The 23,243-nt window shown below is 50.7% G+C and overlaps 2 protein-coding genes across 6 annotated transcripts in view; both read left to right on the top strand.

Moving 5' to 3' along the window:
* PIGQ (phosphatidylinositol glycan anchor biosynthesis class Q) overlaps positions 1–13,133 on the top strand; it is a 34,332-nt gene extending 21,199 nt beyond the window's left edge. For 3 of the 4 annotated variants that reach the window (XM_038150926.1, XM_038150924.1, XM_038150925.1), the window contains 5 exons: positions 486–597; positions 2,680–2,760; positions 3,725–3,839; positions 7,851–7,912; positions 12,170–12,322. In XM_038150926.1, the coding sequence (XP_038006854.1) occupies positions 486–597; positions 2,680–2,760; positions 3,725–3,839; positions 7,851–7,912; positions 12,170–12,322 (523 nt within the window). Of the gene's footprint in view, positions 1–485; positions 598–2,679; positions 2,761–3,724; positions 3,840–7,850; positions 7,913–12,169 lie in introns of all 4 variants that reach the window. The other variant, XM_038150923.1, reaches the window with a different exon arrangement.
* Positions 13,134–18,386: 5,253 nt separating this feature from the next.
* RAB40C (RAB40C, member RAS oncogene family) overlaps positions 18,387–23,243 on the top strand; it is a 36,969-nt gene continuing 32,112 nt past the window's right edge. The window contains exons 1-2 of one of the 2 annotated variants that reach the window (XM_038150930.1): positions 18,387–18,500; positions 18,707–18,970. In XM_038150930.1, the coding sequence (XP_038006858.1) occupies positions 18,817–18,970 (154 nt within the window). In that variant the 5' untranslated portion in view covers positions 18,387–18,500; positions 18,707–18,816. The other variant, XM_038150929.1, reaches the window with a different exon arrangement.

The raw sequence follows: 23,243 nt of genomic DNA, 5'->3' as shown, positions 1-23,243 counted from the left end.
TCTCATAGAATCATGCGATGGTTTGGGTTGGAAGGGGACTTAAAGCTCATCTCCTGCCATGGCAGGGACACCTTCCACTACCCCAGGTTGCTCCAAGTCCCATCCATCCTGGTCTTGGCCACTTCTGGGGATGCAGGGGCAGCCACAGCTTCTCTGGGCACCCTGTACCAGGGCTTCCCCACCCTTTTGCTGCAGGGAAAGTGTTGCCATGAGGCTGGTGATTGCTGCAGCTCCAGGGCATAGCCTGGCCATTGCCCTCCAGTGGCCCAGAGCTGGCTGCAGTACCAGGGACCAGCCGTGCCAGGGACCAGCCCAGATAGAGTTGTCTGAGCCATGAGTATTTATCTGCATCATTCCCAGTGTGTTTCTTTTGCCACCCCTGGCTCTGCAGGTGGGTTAGTAGGCATGGGGCTGTGCTGGTCACAGCTGGGTGGTGCTGGAGCTGGGAGCTGCCAGCTGTGCTGCAGAGTCTTCTCTTTTCTCAGGCTCTACTGCCTGAAGATCTACGGCCTGTCCTCTCTGTGGCGCCTGTTCCGAGGCAAGAAGTGGAACGTGCTGCGGCAGCGGGTGGATTCCTGCTCCTATGACCTGGACCAGGTAGTGCCACAGCCCTGGGGACACCCCAGGGCACTGCCTTTGGTGATGCCCTCCCTCCTGCTCTGACTGATACTGGGGCACAGACACAGGAGCCTTTGTGGTGCCCAGAACAAGGACATACCCCAACACTCTGAGCCCATGGCTCTTCTGCTGCTTTACAGCATTCCTTGACTGCCCTGCAGCACCCCTTCATTGCCGTGGACTCCTTCCCTGCCCTCCAACACCCTTTCCTTACCTGCAGCAGTTCTTCCCTTCCCTATACCACTTCCATTCCCTGCACCCCTCCCCTACCCTGCAATGCCTCCTCCCTGCCCTGCACCCCTTCCTTGCACCCCTTCCCTACCCTGCACTCTATCCCTGCTCTCCAGCATCCCATCCCATCCCATCCCATCCCATCCCATTCCTTCCCTTTCCCCTTCTGTTTCTCAGAGGGCCAAACTGTGGCAAGTGCAGAGCTGCCCTGAGCATGTGCCAGGCACCCTGCGAGCTGAGCTGTGGTGGGTGCTGCAGATGCTGGGAGCTCCTGAGCCCGGAGTGGGAACGGGGGAGGGATGGAGGCAGTTGGAAATGTGGTGCCCAGCAGTGTTGCCACAGTAACAGCCGTGGCAGCGTTTCTATTAAAAGGCCCCGTTTCATTCACGTTGTGCTGGAGCCTGGCCCACACACTCTCACTCAGGCAGAGACAGTTCTTTGTGAAGTGCTGTAAGCTCTTTTTAATTTCTGAAATGCCATGCAAAAGTCCAACAGAGCCTGAACTGCTGCAGGCCAGCAGCTGCAAACATCATTGAAGTAATACAATAATATTTGGAAACTTGCAGGGTCAGCGCCTCTTTCTGTTACAACAGATAACCTTGAGCTTCTTGCACCACAGCTGAGAGCTGGTTTTCTGTTTCTTTGGTGATTTAAAAGCCTCCGTGCCAGGTTTGCATCAGGGCTCACTCCCTGTGTACTTTGAGGAGAATTGGTTTGGCGCTTGAGGCTTTATCCTGCTGCTGCGGAGACCAGTGGGAATTGTGTCGCTGGCCGGGTAGGAAGAGACATTCAAAGCAGACCTTAAAAGACTTTTGGAGGTTTAAACAACTGCAGTGAAGTGACAGGAGAAGGGAGAAACAACTGCTGTGAGGAGAATGGATTGGGTTGTGATCTATTCCTGGTTACATCCCTAAAGCTGTGATGCTGATCCATCTCCGTGCTGTGGCTGCTGGGTTGTTTTCTTCCATTGTATCCTGCAGCCATGGTCCGTTTTTGCAGAGGTTGCAGTGCCCTGTGCTCCTGTGGCCTCTCTGATCTGGAAGTGGTGACTGGAAATAGAAGAGTCAGGTCCCTGTTTGGTATAAATCTGAATTCTCCCACTTGGAATTATTTAGACCTATGCCAACCTACGCTGGCCCAGAATAAAAATAACTTTTTCTGTGGGCAGTGGAGCTAATGACACCTCCTTCCTTAGGGATTTTTCTCCTTCATCCTCTAAATATTGCTTCCCGACTCCAGCTTCTTTGTCTCTCCCACCTTCCCACTGAGCAAGAGGCAGAATTCCTGTAGCTGGAAGCTCAGCCAGTTGCTGCTGGGAATGTTTATCACAAATAATTCTGTCAGGTTTGCACCAGGTGCCTGCACTGCTAAAACAAGGAGGAACAAAAGTACTTCTCAGTTCTTTCCAGAATTCCCATTCAAATTACCACTTCTCTGTTATTTTCCACATTTTTCTGGTAAAATCTGATCAGGGGCTCTAAAACTTTTGGGGACAGAGAGTGGGAAAATTGCAAGATCACTTAAGTCTAGTTTCCTAAGGAAGCTGGCCTGAAATTGGAAATCTTGAATGTTGTCTGTAAAGGAAAAGTGCTGTCAAGATCCAGCTTTTATCTTTCCAAATGTACTCCCATAATAAGAAATTTGAAGAAGGCCTAGTGAGAGGAGAAATACTGGAAGTATCCAAGGTAACAGCATTATTCACATAGGCAAGATAAAAACACATTAAGGAGTCCTGCAAACTTCCATTGCCTCGGAGTCTCCTATTTTTTATTTGTAATGTATTTTATTTTACCGTTGCTCTGCTCATGATTGTGTTTCCTCTTTCCCTAGTTATTTATTGGCACTTTGCTGTTCACGATCCTGCTGTTCCTTCTGCCTACAACTGCACTGTATTATTTGGTGTTTACCCTGGTAAGATTTAACCCTTGAAACAAGTCAAACACTCTCTTCTGAGGTAGTAAAAAATGGTTTCCTAGACATTTATGGTCATCCATAAAGAAAATAAAAAAATGTGGATGTCTTAGGAAGGATTCTCACACACAGCTCATGTTTGTATTTTTCCAGAGGAAATTCCCAACAAATCCTGGCCACAGGACAAACTGTTCCCTCTTTCTCTCAGAAGTTGATATGTTTGTGTCCACATCTGTGGTGATGGCCTCTATAGTCTGATCCAGAACTTTTTTTTCAGGGAATTAGCGTGCTGCATTAAATGTTTTTAGCCAAGCTTTCCTCAGAAGTTTGAACTTCTTTATTTTTCTTTTCTTCCCCCAATATGACCGGTCCTCTCCGCGGTCTGCCCGGAGCCAAATTTTCCACAGACAGTGGCCATCACATGTTTTCAGCATCTTTTTTGAGCCCTCTCTTTTCAGATGAGCTTGGCAGCAGAAAATAACTGCAGTGTGACAAAAGGAGGTGCTTTAGTCAGGGACAGAAAACTCAGAGCAGGAAGCTCATTTCTGCCTGCTCTGCTCTTGCTTAAACTCTACCTGGGGTTTCTTCAGGCTGAAATGAGCTGTTGCAGCTCACTGTTGGAGAGAGTAAAATTTACATTCAATGGTACACAGTGATGGAATTGACTCAAAGTGGGAGAATTTGGGCTTCTTTTTCAACTGTGGCTGTTGAAAGTGGAATAGTTCTCATGTCCTTGCTGGTCACAGCTTCTCCAGCTGCAGGAGCTTCATTCCAGTTACCCCTTAAACCCAGACTGGTGAGGACCCTCACACAGGGTCTGGATGCTCAGCACTTCCAAACATCACACCCACTTTGGGAGGCCTTAGCTTAGCACACAGCAGTGTTAGATCCAAACTCAGCTCAGGAATTTACAAGTGTTTAATCTCCTGTTTCCTGAGATGTTCTGTTAAACTGGTTTTTGTAGCTCCGGTTGCTGGTGGTGATTGTGCAGGGCCTCATACACTTGCTGGTGGACCTGATTGACTCCCTGCCTCTTTATTCCCTTATCCTTCGCCTCTGCAGATCCTACAGGCTCGCAGGTGAGTCCCTCAGCTCTGCCCCTGCAGCACTTCAAGCATTTTGCATTATGTGCTTGATTTTGGTGCACTGGCTCACTCCTGAATTGAGGATACAGTGGGGGTAGGAAAGAACCCGAGGCTTGAAATGTGCAGGTATCCCTGCTGTGAACCAGTTCCTGCAAGGAGCAGGATGAGGATGTCAATGGAAAGAAATCTGAACCTGAAGCAGAATCAGGAGCACCTTTAGAAAGTCCTTGGCCCCTAAAAATTATATCCAAACAAGCACCATATAAATGAGGTCATCTTTTATTCCAGTTCCAGACTACCAGGTCAGGTAAAACTTCTGTGAGTCAAACATGGCATGGAGCTGTGGCAGGGGAGGGTCAGGTTGGATATCAGGGAAAGGTTCTTCCCCCGGAGGGTGCTGGGCACTGCCCAGGCTCCCCAGGGAACGGGCACGGCCCCGAGGCTGCCAGAGCTCCAGGAGAGCTTGGACAGCGCTGCCAGGGATGCCCAGGGTGGGATTGTTGGGGGATCTGTGCAGGGCCAGGAGCTGGACTGGATGATCGTTATCCCTTCCAAATCAGGATATTCCATGATTCTGTGAAACAAGTTCATAACTTTGGGTGTTTGGCCTCTGAAACAAGCCAAATCACAAAAATACTTGGAATATCAATAGCTGTTTCAAAGGGTTGGATCTGCAGTGGTTGCAAATCAATGGAGCTCTTTCAGTTCTATGCTGACTTTGACTGACTGAAGCCCTGGTGTTTGGATGAATTTCAAAGCTCTGGGCAGAGTTCAGATAATCATTCCCTTTTTGAGACTAATCTGTCACCAGTTTGAAACCAGTCATTGTTTTTTTGCTTTGGATAACCATAAACCAGGGCTGGCACCAGAGTAAGGACTCATTTTGGAATGCCTTTGACTGTCCACAGTTATGGTTGATCTAGTTACAGTCAAGCACATCTAAATTATTATCTCCCATCCTTTTAAAGATCATGCAGCAGGAATTTAGTGTAGAAGAAAGAGCTTGATCATCAGTAAACCAAGGCCAGTCATCAAAGGCAGAGGAAGCTCGAGGCAACCTCAGCAGCTTTGTCTGCTGGAGTGCTGCCAGGATCAGCTTTGGGAAGGTAGAGCTGAGCTCTGTTACCAACTCTGTTGCTTTTCCATGGGAGTCTTCAGCAGGTTCCTGTGAATTTCCTGGCAGAAACGTCTTAAACCCTTCAGGGCTGTCTTTGGGGAACAGGAATGCTGCTGAAGAAAACTGACCCAGTAATTGGCAGGATGTAGGGCAGGAGGAAATCTTGGTGCCACTGAGAGGTTTAAGACCATGAGTTCCTTTAGGTTATGTAAGACCACAGGTTACTTCTCCTCCTTCCTGTTCAGCCAGGTCTCTGCTGCAGGAAACAAGCCCCCACCCAAGCAGGGGATTGACTTCTCAGCTGTGTTCCTTAACTGGCACTGCAGTGCCTTGCTGCCTGTGAGAGGAAGAGGCATCTCTGAGCATTTCTGCAGCCTGTGTTCCTGCCCCCAGCACAAAACTGTGGCATGGCAACAGGAACAGATGGAACAGTTGAATCCAACTCAAAGGACTTGAGAGAGTACACATCACATGGTGTCCTCACTGCTGAGGTGCTGACTCCCTTGTCAGACTCAGAACTTGGAGAAGACATCCTCTGGCAGGTGTTAGGGCAGCTGATTTTACAGGCACCATCAAGATAGTTCTGCCAACATGAATGGATAGTTTTTGCTGGTGGAAAGGGGGTTGAGTTTGTTGTGGCATGTGGCCTTCATTGATTCAGTGTCTGAATTGACAAAATACTCCACTGATAAAGCCCAGGCCAGGGGTAGGTGAATGATCCATCCACACACCAGAAACTAAATGCATTTTTTTCTTTCCGCACATCCAAAGTGAAATATTTATTAATTCCAAACACCTTTCTTATCTAGATCACAGCTGATATCCTCTGTGCAAGAGTTCTGTGCACCCAGTGCCAGCTCAAGGGGTGCCACCTTGGTTGGGATGTGAATTCACTGCATGAAGAAAGGAACAGCGGGGGTTTCAGGGCTCTCAGACTGCCCACACACAGGTTACCAGCATCGTTTGATTGTGAACAGGCCAGCTCGTTTTTCCTGTACTTCCCTTTCCCAAGATTCACACTGGAATTGTTGGGACAGGTTTTGTCATAGTCCTGTGGGACCTGCCACAATTGCTTGAATACAAACCCTCACTTGAGTGTGCTGTCATGTGAAACAAAGCAAATTCGGAATTCATGTCCTGACCTCTCCTCTGCCGTTGCTGATGCCTTTGTACAGGAAAAGCAGACCCCTGAGTTCTGGAGCTGGCTGGAAGTCAGGGAATAGTTCAGGGTTCTTCTGTGCTGGAGTGATCTGCAGGAGCCTGAGCCTGCTCTTCCTGTGAGAAGGGAACTGCTCAGAGTCCTGAGCTCTGCAGTCACCTGCAGGTCATTCTAAAATTAATTTCTAGCCTTTTTGTGCTCGTGTTTTCTAAGAAGTTTAAGACTCTTGAGCAATTAAATAATCTAATTAAGAAAGTGTTGGCTTGTAGCTTTACAAGGGAGATGTGTGACCAGGACCTACAGAACCAGCATTTGCTGGGATAATGGGTTACTGTTCCTGGGGTAAGACTCCAGAGTGCCCAACCTCATATCTGAACCTTCAGTGCCTGCTTGTTTCTGTCTCTCTGTCACAAAGTTTGCCAAAAAAAGTAGTTCCTGGAATGGCTTAGACACTTCCTCATAGCCAAAGCTCTGTGAATCACATTGAGCACTTTGGTCATCCAGCACATTTGCTTGTTGAGGCCCAGGGTACTCAAACATCTATTTCAAGCCACTGGGGAAGCTCCTCTATCAATATAATCCAGCAAAATGCAGATAAATCCCTCCTGTCCTGGACAGAAAAAGTTTTATGGTTTGGGGAGAGAGTTTAAACCAGAGCTGTGTGCTAGAGAAAAGCACTCTATCCCAGTAGTGAATGGTATTATTTTAATTAATTCAAAGCTTTAGGAAAAAGAGAAAACATTTTGGTTTTTCAGTGTTCAGGAGTCACAGAGATACTGCAGCAATGGCACTTACAATGGTGAGGAGTGTTATTCTGTTTGTGCTCCTGTCAGTGTTTGATCTGTGCTTTAGTCTTGTCTCATCTTCTTACCTGCAGAAAAGAATAACAGGCCATGCTTGGCTGGAACAGGTTTGCAGAGATGGATTGGTGATTTTAGTTCTGTGAAGTAATTTGACATCTTCGTAAGAAAAATGCCTCTTTGGTCCAAGCTGTTACCTTTGAAACTTTGTATTAAATCTGTGTGTGCACTGTGTCACTCTTGGAACCCAAAATCTTTCCTATTTATCTTTACAGTATTGGCAATGAGGCAAATCCAAGAGAAAATAGGAAAGTGCCAGGTGTGATGGGGTTAGCCTCTTAAAAACATGTGGATGCTGGGATTAATGGGCAGGGATTGCTTTGAAATGTTTTAATGCCTCCAGGTCAGCCACTTCCCTTCCTCAGCCTGAACGAGGGACAGATTTCCACATGTGCTCTGTCCACATAAGCACAAGTTAAAGGCAGGCTCTCTGCCTGCTGCTAACATGGAGTTCCCATTCTGATGGAAATTTGGGAAAAGTGGAAGGTTTTTCCAGTCTGTCTATCATCCTCAGGTCTGGCTGGCTGATTTCTAGGCTTTGTGCTTGCCCTAGGACTGAGTTTTCAAGCTGGAGGTGGGAGGGGTTACTGTTAGTGGAGCTATGTCATTAGGCTTAAAGCATTGTAGAGACAATCCATGCTTCCTGTTGAAAATGGGGAATGTTCCCAAATCCAGAAAGGTCCTAGGGAATTAGTGCTCAGCCAATAGCACTGGGCAGCAAATTCATGGTCTGTGCTCCAGGCATTGAACCATGGAATATCCTGAGTGGGAAAGGACCACAGGGATCATCGAGTCCAACTCCTGGCCCTGCACAGGACACCCCAACAATCCCACCATGGGTTTGCTTTCCTTGTTTTGTGTCTTTGCAGCTGGAGTGAAGTTCAGAGTGCTTGAGCAGCAGGATGGAAAACCTCTGCGTCTCCTTATGCAGGTAAGGCCCCCATGCCTTCCTCCAGAGTGACCTCAGTCCATCTGTGCTGCTCCCACTAGAAGGCTCCACTTCAACACTATCACCTGTAAAATGCTGAAACAAGGGAAATAATTTTGTGTTGCTGTGGCTGGCTGCTGCTTTCTGTGCTTTTTGATGCCCTGCTTGGGTCCTGTGTTTGGAGGAAATGCAGTGCCCTGGATGGTGTGAAGTGAAATGCAGAAGAAGGGGAGTAGGAGAAACACAGAGCTGTGTTACTTCTGGGATTAAGACCTCATGCCATTATCACCTCCTGGCTCTGTGCAGCTTCATGTCATAATTGCTGAACACTGGGAGAAGCAAAAGAAGGCAGTTAACCCTCCAGAATGAAGCAGCAGGAAAAGCTCTTCCCCTCCAGTGGTGCTGGAAAGCCTTGGCTGCTCCATGAGGCCAGCAGGACGAGAGCCTGGGCAAGATGGGAGAGGAAAGGGCCTCCTGCTTTTTTCCAGGATTGCCCTGGTGAAGGGTGCGGTGTAACAGCTTACCTGTGCTTTTGTAACCCCCCCATTCCCACGCTCTGGCGTCAAAGACACTAAAGGATATTATCTTCGGAGAAGAAATGAGGTATTGGCAGCAGGGAAGTTCTCCTTACACTTTCAGGAGTGGAATTTCCATCTCCTGACCCAGCAGGAACACAGCCATGTCCCAGGGAGGCTTTTCTTGCTCTCTGCATCCTAAAGAGGAGAGGCTGCCAGTAGTGTATAACACTTACAAAAGCACTTGGACGCTGGGGGAGTGTGTGGGAAGGATTTAAGTGCAGCTTCCCAGTCCTTTTGCTTTTTCCATCACCAGTCCCACCCTATTTCAGCAAAGGTCAGGCTAGCAGGGAACCAGCAAACCAGCTAGTAGCAATTCCAGAGGGAATCCCTTCTACAGATGTCTTCTAGGGCAAAACTAGCATTCTCTAAACAAGCTGACTTCCCTGCTCCTGCCTTTCAGTAGGATAGTGGTGTAAGAATCAAAATCTGCCATCCTCCATGGCCAGGAGATTCCAGAGAAAGGAAACCAGACACCAGAGATGAGGCATAGGAGCTGCTAGGCAGAGGCTTTGGCATCAGTGTATGTGAGAGATGAGGTGGATGGAGTTTCCAGAGAGAAAAGACCACGACTTAAAGAGCAAAGGCAATGAGTCATATGACTGTGATGAATTTTCTTTGGACCACTGCAGGAGGATCCATTTTCTATCTGGAATACAGCACAAGTCGTCACCTCAAGAGGTGGAAGTGCTGCTGTAGTTGTCTGTCCCAGCCTTTTGTTCCAATAGTAGTGAGCAGATAATCAGAAAAGGCACTTTTTTTGCTCTCTTTGTGCTGGTGGAAATGAAAAAGGGGCTTGTGTCAGAAATCCTACTGAATATCCCACTTTGTGATAGGCCTTTGGAGAGGTTAATCTAAAAAAACCTGTTTTTAAGTGAAATTCTTATTTATTGTACACATTGATGTGTCTTCTTGAGAATCTGCAGTGGCTTTGCCCCCTCTCTGTGTGGAAGCCCTCTTGGAGCCTGGTGGAAGTCAGGCTGGATGCATGGACCTACACCCAAAATAATTGCATCTGTAGGTGATAGTCTGAGCTGTCCTGTAGGGCACTGGGAATGGATTAGAAATCAATAATGCTGGCTTTGAGTATTCCAAATCAGCTCCTGGTTCAGCCAAGGGATTATTTTTTATTTTTAAGATAGTGCCTCTGGAATGCAAAGTCCAGACCCTGGAGGGGGCAGAGGATGGGGGATGATATTGCCATTTCAAATGCTACTTAATCTTCTTCAGGAAGTCTTGCATAGGTCAGTATTTTCATCAGTGTTTAAAGTAATTTCTTTTGGTGCACAAGAAGAAATATTTCTGGCAGTGTGGCTCAACAGAACTGATAGCCCAGGGAGAAAACTGGCTTTATGCTGAAGGAGGGCAGGTCTGGAGTAGGTATTAGGGAAAAAAAAAATCTTCCTTGTGAGGGTGCTGAGGCCCTGGCACAGGGTGTCCACAGAAGCTGTGGCTGCCCCTGGATCCCTGGCAGTGTCCAAGGCCAGGCTGGACAGGGCTTGGAGCAACCTGGGATAGTGGGAGGTGTCCCTGCCATGGCAGGGATGCAACAAGATGGGCGTTAAGGTTCCTTCCAACCCAAACAGTCTGAGATTCTGGGATTCTAGATGACAATGGGTTTGATCCATTCATGTACCTTCTTCTGAAAGTCTCATCTTCTCCAGCAATTGCTTTGGAAAGGGTTAAACAGCAGAGGAAGAGAAAAGGGAACAGCTCCATTAGAATGGGTATTCTAGCAGGGTTTATTATAGCTTTGACCTACAGAACTTTCGTAAGGGGAACAAGTACTGCCTCTTCATTAATAATGAGTTTTGCCTATTTGCTTCCATTTGTACCAGGAGAGGCAGGGATGTGAATTGCTCTGGGTGTAAGAAGCCCTGGTTACTACAGTGGCCAGTGCTACCCCTGGTTGTCACCACTCCACCCAGAGATGCTTCTCAACAAGAAATGTTGTGTGCAGACCTTCCAGCCCACACAGCAAATAGCCAAAGGAGCACATGCTGTGTCTCTCCCTTGTAGAGCAGCAGTTCCTATCCTCCTCCCCCAGCATGTTTGCACTTCAGACACTCTGAGGAAATGGGCAGAAATAGTTACTTGGGTTTTACAGCTATTAGTGCTGGGGACAGGTTTCTTTGGCCTTTTCCCCCCCCACTGTTTATTCTGTTTTATAATTTTCCCTGCAAGCAGCTGCTCTGGCCTTTTGCCTGAACTTCCTAGAGATGCTTCTGTGTACAAGCATTTCCCCCTTCTGCTTGAGCAATCTTGTACTTTGAAACTAATTTGACAAAGATCTCCAGGATTAGCTCTAACGAACTCTTAGCTCAACCCTGCTTTCCAAGAGCTTCATCCCTGTAGGCACTGGGGGTTCATCCCTCACCACTCCCTGAGCTCCAAGCAGCTGAAGCAAGCTGGTGGCACAGGCAAACTCCCAGAAACCCAGATGCCTTTTAGTGGACAAAAAATATATTCAGCTTTGACCAAGTAGTGACTCTGTGCATGGGTTTTGCTGTCTCTCTTTCCTTTTGTGGCTGGATTCTGTGCTGTGAATTACAGTCTCCTTTCCCAGAGCTGCTTGGTTGGTTCCAGCAGAGCTGAGCCCTTCTGCTAGAGAAGGATGTCCTTCCATTTCTCTCCACTGACCAAGCTTTCCCTGCCTCTGTAAGTCGCCATCGCTGGACATCTCCGATGGTCTGTGCTCTAAGCCCCACCATTTCTGTGCCATCTTTTTTGGTCCTTTGGAGGCTGTGCTATGCATCCTTTTCATGCCACACTGGATCCATCCTGTGGACTTTACCTGCCTCCCTACCCTGAATGCTTCACTGGGATGAGCATTGCCAAGGTCTGATGTGCTTTTGTCACCCCTTGTACAGTAAATGTGTCTATTCACATCCCTGTCTTCAAAAGGTCAATGCAGCAACTTGGGACCACGGGCAGGACTTTTGTAGGCACAGACTTGGGGTGGTGATTGAAGTCAAATTAAAAAAGATTAACTCAGCCAAGGAGATTTAATTGAAATGGTAATGAGGAGCTCTGTGGTGTGATCCTGTTGTGCTGAGACTTGGTTCCACTGGGTGGTTTCAGGTGATACCAGGTTTAACTTTACACACAGCGGTGGGCTGAGAGCTCATAACAGGTACAGCTAAATTCCAAAGGAATTCCTGGAGTCCCAGTGCAGTACTAGATGTAGATTTAAATTAGATATTAGGAAACATTTATTCACGGGAAGGTTGGTGAGACAGTGGCACAGCTGCCCAGGACAGTGGTGGAATCACCATCCCTGGAGATGTTCACAAGAAATGTGGATGTGGCATTTGGGGACATGGGTTAGTGGTGGCTTTGGCAGTGCTGGGTTAAGGGTTGGACTCAGTGATCTTAAAGGTCTTTTCAAAACTAAAAAATTCCATGACTCTGTGATTCTGTTGCTGTTTACTGTCTCTCCAGCCACTGTTCCCTCTACTCTGGTGTGTAACACACTCCCCTCTCATTCCCCCAGTTCTCATGCTGGTTCTTGTCTGCCCCTCTGCTTGGGAATGATTCTAGTAACACCCCTTGCCAAGCTCAATTTGTTAATGTTGGGGGATGTTGGAGAGAGATAAATAGCCTTAGCAAGCCAGAGAGGGATTCTATGCTGTGTGAGGAGCAGGACTGATGCATCCCTTGCTGCTGTCCCTCTTTCTCCACACAGATCAACCCCCTCTCCTATGGAGGTGTGGTCCAGACATACAGACTGCCCACCTACAGCTGCTATCCCAGGGACTCCTGGGCATCTCTCTGCAAGAAACTGTTCCTTGGAGAGCTCATCTACCCTTGGAAACACAAAGGAGACAAGCAGAACTAAAGACAGTGGAAGAACTTAGGAACTTGACCTGAAAAACATACTGACTCCTAATGTTTGGGACCAAAGGCTACTCAGAGCCAGCAACTGCTCCATCCCTTTAAACAGATTTTGGTAACATAGGAAGGGCTGAATTTTTAAAGGCAAGTATTTTTAAACATTATATTTCAACTTTCTCTTCCCCTACACTGTGTTTGTATATTATGCTAATGATTATTTTGGAAGCAAAAGGTTAAACCCATCAGTGCCTCATGAAACCAGTGTCATGGAGGGAGCAGCTCCCAAATGTTTCGGTGATGAATTTCTCCTTCCATGTCAGCTCACAGGGCTATAGCAAATCAGCCCCTCAGGTGGTTCGGAGCCACAATGCTGTGGTGCCTTCAGCCAGAGCATGTTTTGGACCTTTTATGCTTCAGCCCTCAAGCCAGCTGATCAAAAACATGTGGAGAATCAGCTTGTGGAGTTCTACAATGAAAACTGAACAGCTGGGTGTCTGAGTTCATGGGATATTTATTAATTTCTTTTGAGGAGAGCTTGCATTCACCCTCACTGCAGCACCAGAGGTGTTGGAAGAGCGAGGCTGGAGGCCCAGAAGCACAGACTGTTTTATCGTGATTCTGTGATTTCTCTTGGGAGGGTAGTTTGCTTTGGATACATTTCCAAAGTGCATGAGTGCTTGGCTTTCCATGTTCTGGTCTTATTTTGATGTGTCTCCTATTCTCTCTCTTGGAAAGGGTGCCTGTGCACTGGAGGATGTCCCACTGGGTATGCGGTGGTTGTGTCAAATTTAAATACAGTCCTTACCCAAAATGCATGTCCTCCAGCTCTGCTCATTCCCCTGCCCCAGCTCAAACAAGGAGTCAGTGTCACTGTACCCTGCTTTTTGCACTGGCAGGTGAGGGCTGTGCTGGATCCTGCCCCTTTTCCCCTGGCTGGCCAAGGCACCAAGGATGGAGGAGGAAGAAGAGAGGGTGCAGTGGCTGCAGTGCCCTGCCCTTCTCTGAATGGCTACCTCTGTACTCCAGTGGGCGTTGGCAGGGCAAGGTGCCCTGGGGCTTTACGAGCCTTCAGTCAGCACTCCCAGCAAGAGGGTCAGAGTTTCCTACCCCAGCCCTATGTCTCATCCATGTGCTGGCAGCTGTCACAGAAGGGAAGGGTTATGCCCCCTCTGCTTTAGGACATTCCTGGCCAGATGTATTTGGGTTGTCTGGAGCTGCTAAAAGCCCCTCATGGTGCAGTCACTGCCTCTACAGGCATAGCCTGAGCAGGAGAAAAAGAAGCTCTGCAGGCAGGTGCATGGTCCAGACATTCCTTAGCAGGCAAAGCTCCAAGGCCTTTGAGGTTTCTTAGGGACATGTGAGGGAGGCAGGACTACATGGGCACTACATGATGCCCTGTCACCCTGAGCCAGGGCAAATCACTGGGAAAGCAGTGTGGCAAAGCCCCCCTCACCATCTGCCATTACAGCCTCTGGCTGGGACATCCCTGCCTGCAGAAACTGAAGAGAGCTTGTTCTATGATGATCCGTGCTTAAAACTCCTGTGCAGCGTCTTCTTGTCTTGGAATGATCACTACCTGAGGAATTCTCTGCACTCCAGGTGGGAATAACTGCAGGCTGTGATGCATTCGGTGGATGAATGGTGTAAATAACATTTTCACTTCAGCTGAAGTCAGAGTCATGAGCCCCATCCTCACCTGACACTGAGCAGAGCAGGTTTACACCTCACCTCCCTCTCGTCTTTCCTGTGGAGCTCCTAAATGATATCCCCTGGTTCCTCCCTCGCCTGCACAGTTCAGTTTGCTGACTGCTATGAGAAACTTTGTTATTTTTGGTCTTGTGAAAGTAATGTTTCCAATATCCTGGCTTTTAAAATCTTCCTGTGGGACCGGACAGTTCATGATGGTCCTAATCGTGGTCCTTAGGGTTCAAATGCCATGATAGCCCCAGTGACAGCACAGAGCCATGAAAACCAGCAACTGTGACCTTGCTACTGGGAACTTGCCAGATGTATCAGATGTTCTCGTGTTGGATTTGTTTACTAAAGGCTGGTACTGACTCTGGGGTGGGGAAATACCAAGCCAAGAAAAAGCTTCTCCTCAAACCTGAGATCCTGAGTCTTCTGCAACAGAGAACCTTGAGCAGCCCAGCTGGGCAGTGGCAGCTCCTTGTGGTTGCAATTCTCCTGTGTCACCCAGAGCTGGTGCCTGAGCTGCCTCTCTGCTCCTTGCACTGGGTGTTCTCCTTGCCTGCAATGGTATCTGAGCATCTGAGTTGCTTCTGCTGGATGTTTGCCACGTCTCTCCTCTTCCTTTCCAGTCCCTGCTGAAAGAGTCTTCCCCCACCCTTTTCCGACTGTGTGCAGAGACATTACAACAGTGTAGCAGACATCCTGCTCAAGAGCACTTGACCTTATGTCATCTCCCTAATTAGAAGTTAGGATCAGCCTCATCTTCCACAGCAGCACAGACTGGCCCAGTGCTGGCATTTCCTCAGGGAAGAGGCTGCTGGTAAGGCTCTGGCTCTGATTTGTCCTCAGATTCGTATTATCCAGAGCAGCTCTTAGATGAGAAGTAGTTAAAAATTTCAGATCTCCCATTCCTACCACGCACCCCTTATAGCAGGCAGCAAGCAGGCTTTGCCAGGCATCAGTCAAAGACTCTAATCTTACAGACTTTTTTTAGTACTGCATTTCCTTATTATTGTTTCTCCCACCTTTTGGTTCCCAGTGGTGCCGCAAACCCCCTCTTTACTTAGGCAGGGGGTTTGTGAAGGAAAATGTGATTCACTGTGTGAAAAACTCTATCCTAGAGATAAATTCTGCCTTGGAGAAACACTTTCTTCCCCTAACCAGGACAGCATGTGATGATGCTGAAAAGAAACCTCAGTAATTACACTGCACCGAAAGCTCTGGTTATGGGTTTGGGAGTTTTCCCTGATGCTGCAGCTGGACCGTGCCCTGTTCAGGCCCACACAAAGACTCTTGCACAAATACACAACCCATATATTGACTTCCAGTAGTGTAAGGAAAATCTGCATTTCACCCTGCAGAGAACGAGCTGCTTTCCTTCTGCCCTGTGCTGCCTCTTCCTGCTGCTCCAACACCAAATCTTCTTGCTTAACTCTGTCCCTCAGTGATTTAGCCTTTATGCTCAGACCTGCTGGTCACACCATCACAGGAAGCTGCTGGAGGTTGTGATCATCTGGTCCAGCCCCTGCTCATGCAGGGCCACTCAAGGCTGGTTGCCCAGGACCATGTCCAGATGGCTTTGGGATATCTCCAAGGATGGCAACTCCAACCCCGCCCTGGACAACCTGTGCCAGTGGTTGATGACCCCCACAGAGAAAAGGTGCTCCCTGCTCTCAGGCAGGGTTTGATGTGTTTCAGTTCATGACCCTTGTCCTTGTGTTGTGCAGAGCTCGGCAACACCGTAACTCAGATTGCCTCAGTGAATGTGGACATTAGCAGTCCTGTGTCATCTCTGCTCCTGTTCCCCCTCTTCAGGCACTGCTCAGTAGCCCCTTTGCCTTTTGGGGGATAAAGCCTTGGTTAGGGGAGTGCCTGTGCATTGACTCAGATCTCTTACCTGCTCCTTGGTCCTTTTCTGGACTTGGTAGCAGAGAGCCCTTTCTCTCCAGCCACACTCCTGCCTGTGCTGAGCTCACAGTGGGAGCTCTGGGGGCTTGTGCAGCAGCACTCCAAACCTGGCAGTGTCCAGGTCTGCAGCATCAGGGAACAGCCTGGAGTGTAGAGCCCTGGGGCTCTGCAGGGTGAGTGTGCTGTGCACAGACAGGGCATGGGTCTGGATCTCAGCTGATCTCCCACATGACAGGAGGCCACAGGGCTTCCCAGCTGGATTAGGAGTTTTGGGTGCAGGATAAACATGTTCAGAGCAATCCAAGCCCCATGTGGGCAGCTGATCTGCCTTCCTGGATGAGAACAGAGTGCCCACCACCTGTGCCTCTGGCTCACCATTTTGTATTAGAGGTTGCTGCAAGAGTCTGTCACCTTTGGCTCCAGCCCTTATCCACACCTGGGCCTCAAACCAGGAAAGCTCAGACTCCCCATTTACCATCTCAGCAAGCTAAATATGATAAGTGATAGGTGCTGCAGGTGACAGAACACTCCCCTGCATTGCCAGGTACTGGGGCTGGGAGCAGTGGAGGTGTTTGGGGGAAGCTGCAGAACCCAGGCCCAGCTCAGGGCAGGGACAGGCTGCAGCTCCTCTGCCATCCACTGCTATTTAACATCTGGCACTGGGGAAGTTGGTGAGAACTTCACAGTTCTTGTAATCAATCCTCCTCACAGTGTTTTCTGGTTCTGGGTAAAGTATTATAAAAGAGCACTGACTCATTGAGAGTTTCATTAAAAGTGTGTGAGTGTTTGTGAGTGAGGTTTGGCAAGGAGATTAAAAGCCAATGTGCATTTCTCCTTCCCTCACGTGAGCCACCAGGCGTTCAGCAGGAGCAAAGTGCTCCCACAGCAGTGACACAGTGTTTGTTTTAAATGTCACCACTAACCCCAGCTGAAGGTGACTTCCTTCCCACTGCAGCCCTGATGTGAAACGCAGCCTGGTGACGTGAGACACAGGCCAGCCCCGTGCACCAGTCCAGGAACGAGCCCTGGCTCAGGAACCACACTGGCTTCAGGCTCATCACAGCTCCAGTTCTGCAGGCAGGAGTGCTGGGCAGAGCAATGGCACAGCAGGACAGTGACAATGTGCCAGTCGCAGCAGGGCTGAGGGATGCTGCACATTCCAGTGCTTGTGTGCAAGTTTAGGGATGGAGAGCTTTGTTCTACTGATAGGTTTTATCAGTTAATTCAACCTTTTAATAAGAACTTAAATAGATTTTGATTACTCCAGAATAAAGATGTTGGGAGGAAAATCCTTCCCTTACCTCTAGTTTGACTTGCTGCTGAACACAGTGTGGCTGTCAGCAGCAGAGGGACGGGCAGGGCAGCTGGTCCAGGCGGGCTCTTCATCCCCATCCCAGGGCCTGGCTGGGCAGCTCCCAAACCTCTGCTCTCACACACGGGGAATTTCAGCATTTGTCCAGCTATAATTGTTCTGCCAAGGCCAAGCCACAAAGCTTGTGCAAGGGAGATCCAATGAATGCCACCTCAGCCTGGGAGATGGTTGAAGCGATGCTCCTCCAGCTCTGGGTGTTCTGTGACTCAGAGGAGGGGTCCTTGGTGTCCCATGGGCCTGCCCATGTGCTGTGTTCAGTGTGAGGGGGCAAGACGGGGGACAATCCTCTGCAGCACAGCACAATCTGAGCAGCAGCCCAAGCTGGGCCTGGGAGTGACAGCTCCTTCTGGCCACTCCTGCCAGAATGACAGTTCTGGTGAGGAGTTTGTGTCCTGTGGGCCAAGGGCTTCCTCACCCTCAGCTGCTCAGTTTGTCTTCTCCACTGGCAGGGGCAGCCTGGCACCCACAGCCCCATTCCCTGGGGACATGCTGGATGTCACCATGGCTGCCCCCTGCCCCACTGACAATGGGGTGCACCCACCTCCCACCCCAAGAACCCGCTGCCTGCCTTAAAATGGATGATCACCCACCTGGATACCCCCAGATTGTGGGTGCCCCTCTTTCTGGATGCTCACCCCATATCTGGAGGACACCTGTATGCCCTCCCTCCCACGTATCCACCCACCTGGACATCTCTCACACCTGGATGTCCCCAAATCCTGGGTGCCGCCTCTTCTTGGATGCCCCACGCATCCGGATGCGCCCCCATCTACATGCCCCTCCCATCTGGACATTCAGCTCACATTTGGATGCCTCCCCGTCCTGGATGACACCTGGGTGCCCCGCACACACGGATGCTCCCCAGTCCCGGTCCCCAATCCCAGTTCGGCAATCCCAGTTCTTCAGCCCCGGGTACCTCCTCGCTATCCCATCATGTCCCGCTTCCCGCAAGGCACGCCGGGAGCTGTAGTCCTCAGCCGCCCAGCCGTCCGCTGGCCCTGCCCCCTGAGCTGTCAGGGGCGCGTCGGGGCGGGGCGCTTCTGATTGATGTGTGACTAAGCCTATGGAAGTGGCGAATTTGTGGAGGGGCGGGGTCACTTCTGATTGACGCACTGATTAGCCTATGGGAGCGGAGAGAGCGGGGCAGAGGCACCGCCTGGGCTCGGGCGGACGCGGCGGGTCCGTGAGGCGGGGGCGGCCCTGCCCGGCTGAGGTGGGTGGCGGGACCGGAGCTGGGGCTGACCGGGCGCGGTGCTGCGGCCCGGCGGGGCGGAGCGGGCTCGGGCCCCGGTGGGGCGGAGGCGCTTTGTGCGAGTGGGAGGGCGGAGTGGAGCCGTGTCAGCGGCGGGGGCGCTGCGGGGCCGGGCCGGGCCGGGCCGGGCCCTTCCTCCGCCTTCTCCTCCTCCTCCTCCGCCGCAGGTCCCAGCGCGGCCCCGGCGGAAGATGCGCGGCCGGCGGTGAGCGGCGGAGGGGCAGAGGCCGCAGCCCGAGGCTGGCGGGCGGAGGATGCGGGCCGGGCCGCCCCGCCGATGAGAGGCAGGATGGGCACCCAGGGCAGCCCAGTGAAGAGCTACGATTACCTGCTGAAGTTCCTGCTGGTGGGCGACAGCGACGTGGGGAAGGGGGAGATCCTGGAGAGCCTGCAGGACGGCGCCTCCGAGTCCCCCTACGCCTACAGCAACGGTAAGGGGGGCTGGGGGGAACCGGGTCGCAGGACCCCCATCGCTGTCACACACTCCTGTCGCTGTCACCTCCCCCGCTATTGATGTCACCCGCATCCCGCGGGGACCCCGAGGGCCGGCACCCCAGCGCCGCGCTGGCGGGCAGGGAGGGGTTGTTTTGCTTTTTCCTTTGTTTTTTCTTTTTCATTAACTGGGAGCGCAGCGCGTGGCAGGCAGCTCAGAGGCCTCCTCAGCTCCTTGAAATTCCCCAAATCTGGAGGAGAATGTGGGCAGAGGGGCTGGTGTCTGATGTAATCCCTGGATGCGCAGCCGGACCCTTCCCAGGCGGTCCCGCTCGCAGGGCAGGGCTGCCCTCCCTCTCCCCGGCTGCCACAAGGACCTAGCCGTTCCCAGAGGAAGCAGGGACTGTAACAAAAGAACTGGAGCCTGATTCCCAGCCCAGAGCCGCTCTGGCTCGGTGGCTGTGCCGGGAGCGGCCGGGTTGGCCGATCCACCTCCTGCCAGCGTCGAGGTTCCTAATGGAGCCCATGACAGACCATTAACTACGGTATCACAAGACCATAATTAAGAGCCAAGGAGTAGCGCTGTGCATTTCCTGCAGTTACCGTGTAGCACGGCCTGGCGGGGTGCGGGTCCTGCTGTGGGTGTCAATCTATCATCCTTCCCCCTCCTCCGTGCACAATAACATCCCCAAGGGCTCAGACCCTGCATCATCGCTGCAACCCAGGGCAGGAGCAGGCAGTGCCGAGTTTTGCCTGTATCAGGAACTCGAGGGAATCGGGAGCTCCTTGGTGCTCTGCACGGGCCAAATTTGGAGCATGCAGAGTGGTGTGGCTCCGACCACACTTGGTCCTTGGAGCCACCACCAGCTCCCAGGAGCTGATGCAAATGTACACCTGCTCCACGGAAATTTACGGGAGGTGGTGACTCAGAAGTGGAGCTGCCTGTGAAATGGGAGCAGCGCTTCAGGAAGGAGAAGGCTTTGCTATCGTTCATCTCCTCGGGTGTCTGGCTGGGCTGGTGTGGTTTGCCTTTGAGGAGGTGCTGGGCGCTTCAGAGCTTCCCTGAAAAGAGTTTGTGTTTCTGGAGAAGCTGCTTCACCTGGGAGCTGTGGAACTGCTCCATGGGGCTGGTGTTTACTATGTAGAGTGTAACGGGGTGGCTGTTTTAGGTGAAGCATTACACTTGGAATTGTCTCCTGGTTGAAGTGGGTTTGAAGCAGACAGGGTAGGAATAAGGAGTGAGTTGAGTGGGGTCTTTGTTATAGGCATGAGACCCAAAGAACAGGGATTTTGGCTATGGCTGTAGATCTTTTGTCTCAGAACCCACTGTTTTGTAGCAACTAAATACCAGCACCTTTTTGTTGGAAAAAGAAATCTCAGTGAATAATTTCAGAACCTTCCCTTGTCCTCTGTGGGCAATTGAGCCCATTCCTAATTAGAGAATTAGGTCACACACTGTTTTTTCACAGTAATATGTGCTCTGATAGTCTCTGCTTCTGTTGATTCTGGGAGGTGACGCACCTTTAGGATAATCAGCTGGAGTGGCTTGGATATCCAAGTGAATTTGATCCTGCTGATGCTGCTGGCAGCCTTGGCAGTGGAACTCCCTGTGCCTCTGGCGCAGCTGGGACGTGCTGACAGGGCTTGCTGCTCGCTTCCCTGACAGAGACCATTCCCTGAGCAAAGGCTCTTGGATTTTGGGAAAAGCTCAAGTCTGGCATCTTCTTTGGCAAGTACCTAATGCCATCCCAAAACAGCAATGCCAGAATGTTATGTGCAGGTTCTCTTTGTAAATCTGCTTGTAAGCACGTTGTCCTTGTCCTCATCCCCTCCCAGATCCCACATCCCAGTGTTAAAATGAGTGTTGTGTCATCTACCACTATTTTGGTCAGTGCAGAAAGCACAACTTGTGTGTGCTTTCAGCTGCTCTTGTGGTGGGGACATCTCGTGTGGAGCTCAGGTCCCTGACCTTGGCAGGAAGGGGAGAGAGAGCATTTGCCTTCTCTGTCTGGTTGGGGTCTGCTACTTTTACTCTGTTTTGTGGAAACAGTTGTAAGCAGCCAGGTTTTGTGATGCGGTGTGGAATGGATTGTCCTTCCAGGTCGGGGAAGGCACACCCTTAGAAGTGAAGCTCTGTAAATGTAGCTCTGTATTTGAGCTGCTCTTACCCAGCCTATCCGAAAAGGGATTGACAGATTCCTCTCTGCTCCGTGGGCATCTGGGTGTTGGATCAGCACACAGCTGAGAGATGAAAAGCCCTTTTTCTGTTGGATTTTAGGTGCTGTAAGCAGCCTCTGCCTGCCTGTGTCCAGTATCTGAGAGCCTGGGATGCAGTGGGAGCTGTGTCTGTCATACAGCACCATAGGTGCTTCTGTCCATCCTTTTTCAGGATCCCTGAACAGCAGTGTCACTTCTCAGCAGAGCCTTGGAGCTTGGCACCTTGTTCTAAATCGGGCACATCTTATATTAGCCCCTGCAGTTCCTGTGGTGCACAGCAAGGCCTCAGCAATGTCCTTTCTTTAAATTGCTGGCAAAATAAATCTGCTCTGTGGGAGCAGAGGTGGTTGTTACTCCTGGTGCAGGAGATGTGAGCGATGCCCTGACCATTGCTGCACCAAGCTGTGAGGGCAGTGAGTATGGAACTTCTAGAGACAAAAAGGTGGCATTTTGAGGAGGAAATTTGACGTCCACTTGTCACTTGTGTGTTCCTTACTAGGTTCATGCTGGAGCTATGGAGTATATCAGTCTCCAGGAGCATCAGCCAAGCGTGCTGCCTCTGAAGAGCAGGGAGTGTTGTTTTTGTCCTGTGGCTGGATATTGTAACTGATTTGGATTTAGCTTTTGCCTTTTCTTGGCCATTCACAGAAGACCCTGAATTAAACCTTCCTACTATTGTTTTGACAGGGAGAACATTAATGCTCTTCTGGGCTTCCAACGTTGTCCTTCTTCCCAGCTTTCACCCTCCCTTTCCCAAATCTGTACTTGTGGAGGCAGGATGCTGTTCTTACAGCCTCACTGCTGCTCTGGACAGCTGGAGGATCTCACCTGGGAGCCTAAAATCCTGCATTTTCCCTGAATGCTCTCTGTGCTGTCATCGCTGGCTCCTTCTCCCCAGGTGCAGGGAGGGGCTGCTCGGTGCCTTGAGCCACGGGGTTACACCAGACTCCAGTGAAACTGTGCTTTACTTGTGGGTGAGTCCCCTGCACAGATCACTTTGGTCTTTAAACAGCTGTCCTCATCCATCCCCAGGAACTGAAGCAGGACAGAAATGTGTTGGTCCCGGGGTGGTCTGGGACATGGATGTGGTGGAGCTGCACGTGAAAGTAGGGGCGGTGTGCGTGCCGTGCATTAGGGGCACAAGGCTGCTCCTCACCTGAGGGACCCGTGGCTTTGTCACCGCCGTGTCACGCATCCACTCTCGAATAGCTGGTTATTCATGTGCTGAAATGATCTCACCCAGCAGGTTTGTTGGCTTGCAGGAGCAGCCAGCCCTGAGCTGAGCCCTGGCTGAGTCAGGGCATCTCTCTGTGCTCGGCAGGCGAGAGGGCCGGCGCTGCTTTGTGAGACAGTGCTGGTGCCCCAGGAACAGGGTCAGGGCTGGGCTCACCACACAGACGTGAGGGTGATGCGCTCCCTCCTCACATGATAGAGGGCTTTTTCTGCGGCTGCCTTCCCCCTCACCTGCTGCTGTTCCCACAGGAAAGCAGAAATGTGTGTTAGGGAGAGAGTAGAGCGTGTTTTGGAGCAGATGGCTTTGACTGGAAAGGGGGTGGATTTTTATTTTTATTTTCCCTGTCCTCAGCTTGTATTAAGAAAGTGATGAGGATGCAGCCAATGTCCTCACTCTGATCTTGCAATGAGCACACAAAAGCTGAAATGAGAGCCCTGCCCTGCACAGAGTTGGTGCTGACGCCAGCCCTAATGCACTGAGCCCCAGCACCTCCTTTCAACCCTGTCCCTTGGCTGGGTTTTAGTACCTTTATTCAGGCACCATCCTTAGGTGCTCTGTATCCCACTGCTATCCAGGCCCAAGGCAATGTCAGGGAAAAGGCACCTGAAGTGCTCAATGCAATAGCTGCTGACAGATTTTATGGTTCAGGTGAAAACTGGATCTTTCCCAGGAACTCTTCCCCAATGGCAGAAGTGCAGGAATTCAGCTCCTGGGCAGCAGCAGCAGCAGGCCCACTAGGGCTGGGGTTCCCTGCCAGAAGCAAGGGCTGGGGCAGTGCAGCTTCCTGCCCTTTCCCTGGCCAGGGGGAACGGGAGAGGCAG

Source organism: Motacilla alba, chromosome 14, assembly GCF_015832195.1.
Source record: "Motacilla alba alba isolate MOTALB_02 chromosome 14, Motacilla_alba_V1.0_pri, whole genome shotgun sequence".
In the NCBI taxonomy this organism is placed as follows: domain Eukaryota; kingdom Metazoa; phylum Chordata; class Aves; order Passeriformes; family Motacillidae; genus Motacilla; species Motacilla alba.
Note: the sequence above shows the minus strand (reverse complement) of the source record. Positions and strands in the feature narration are given on the sequence as shown.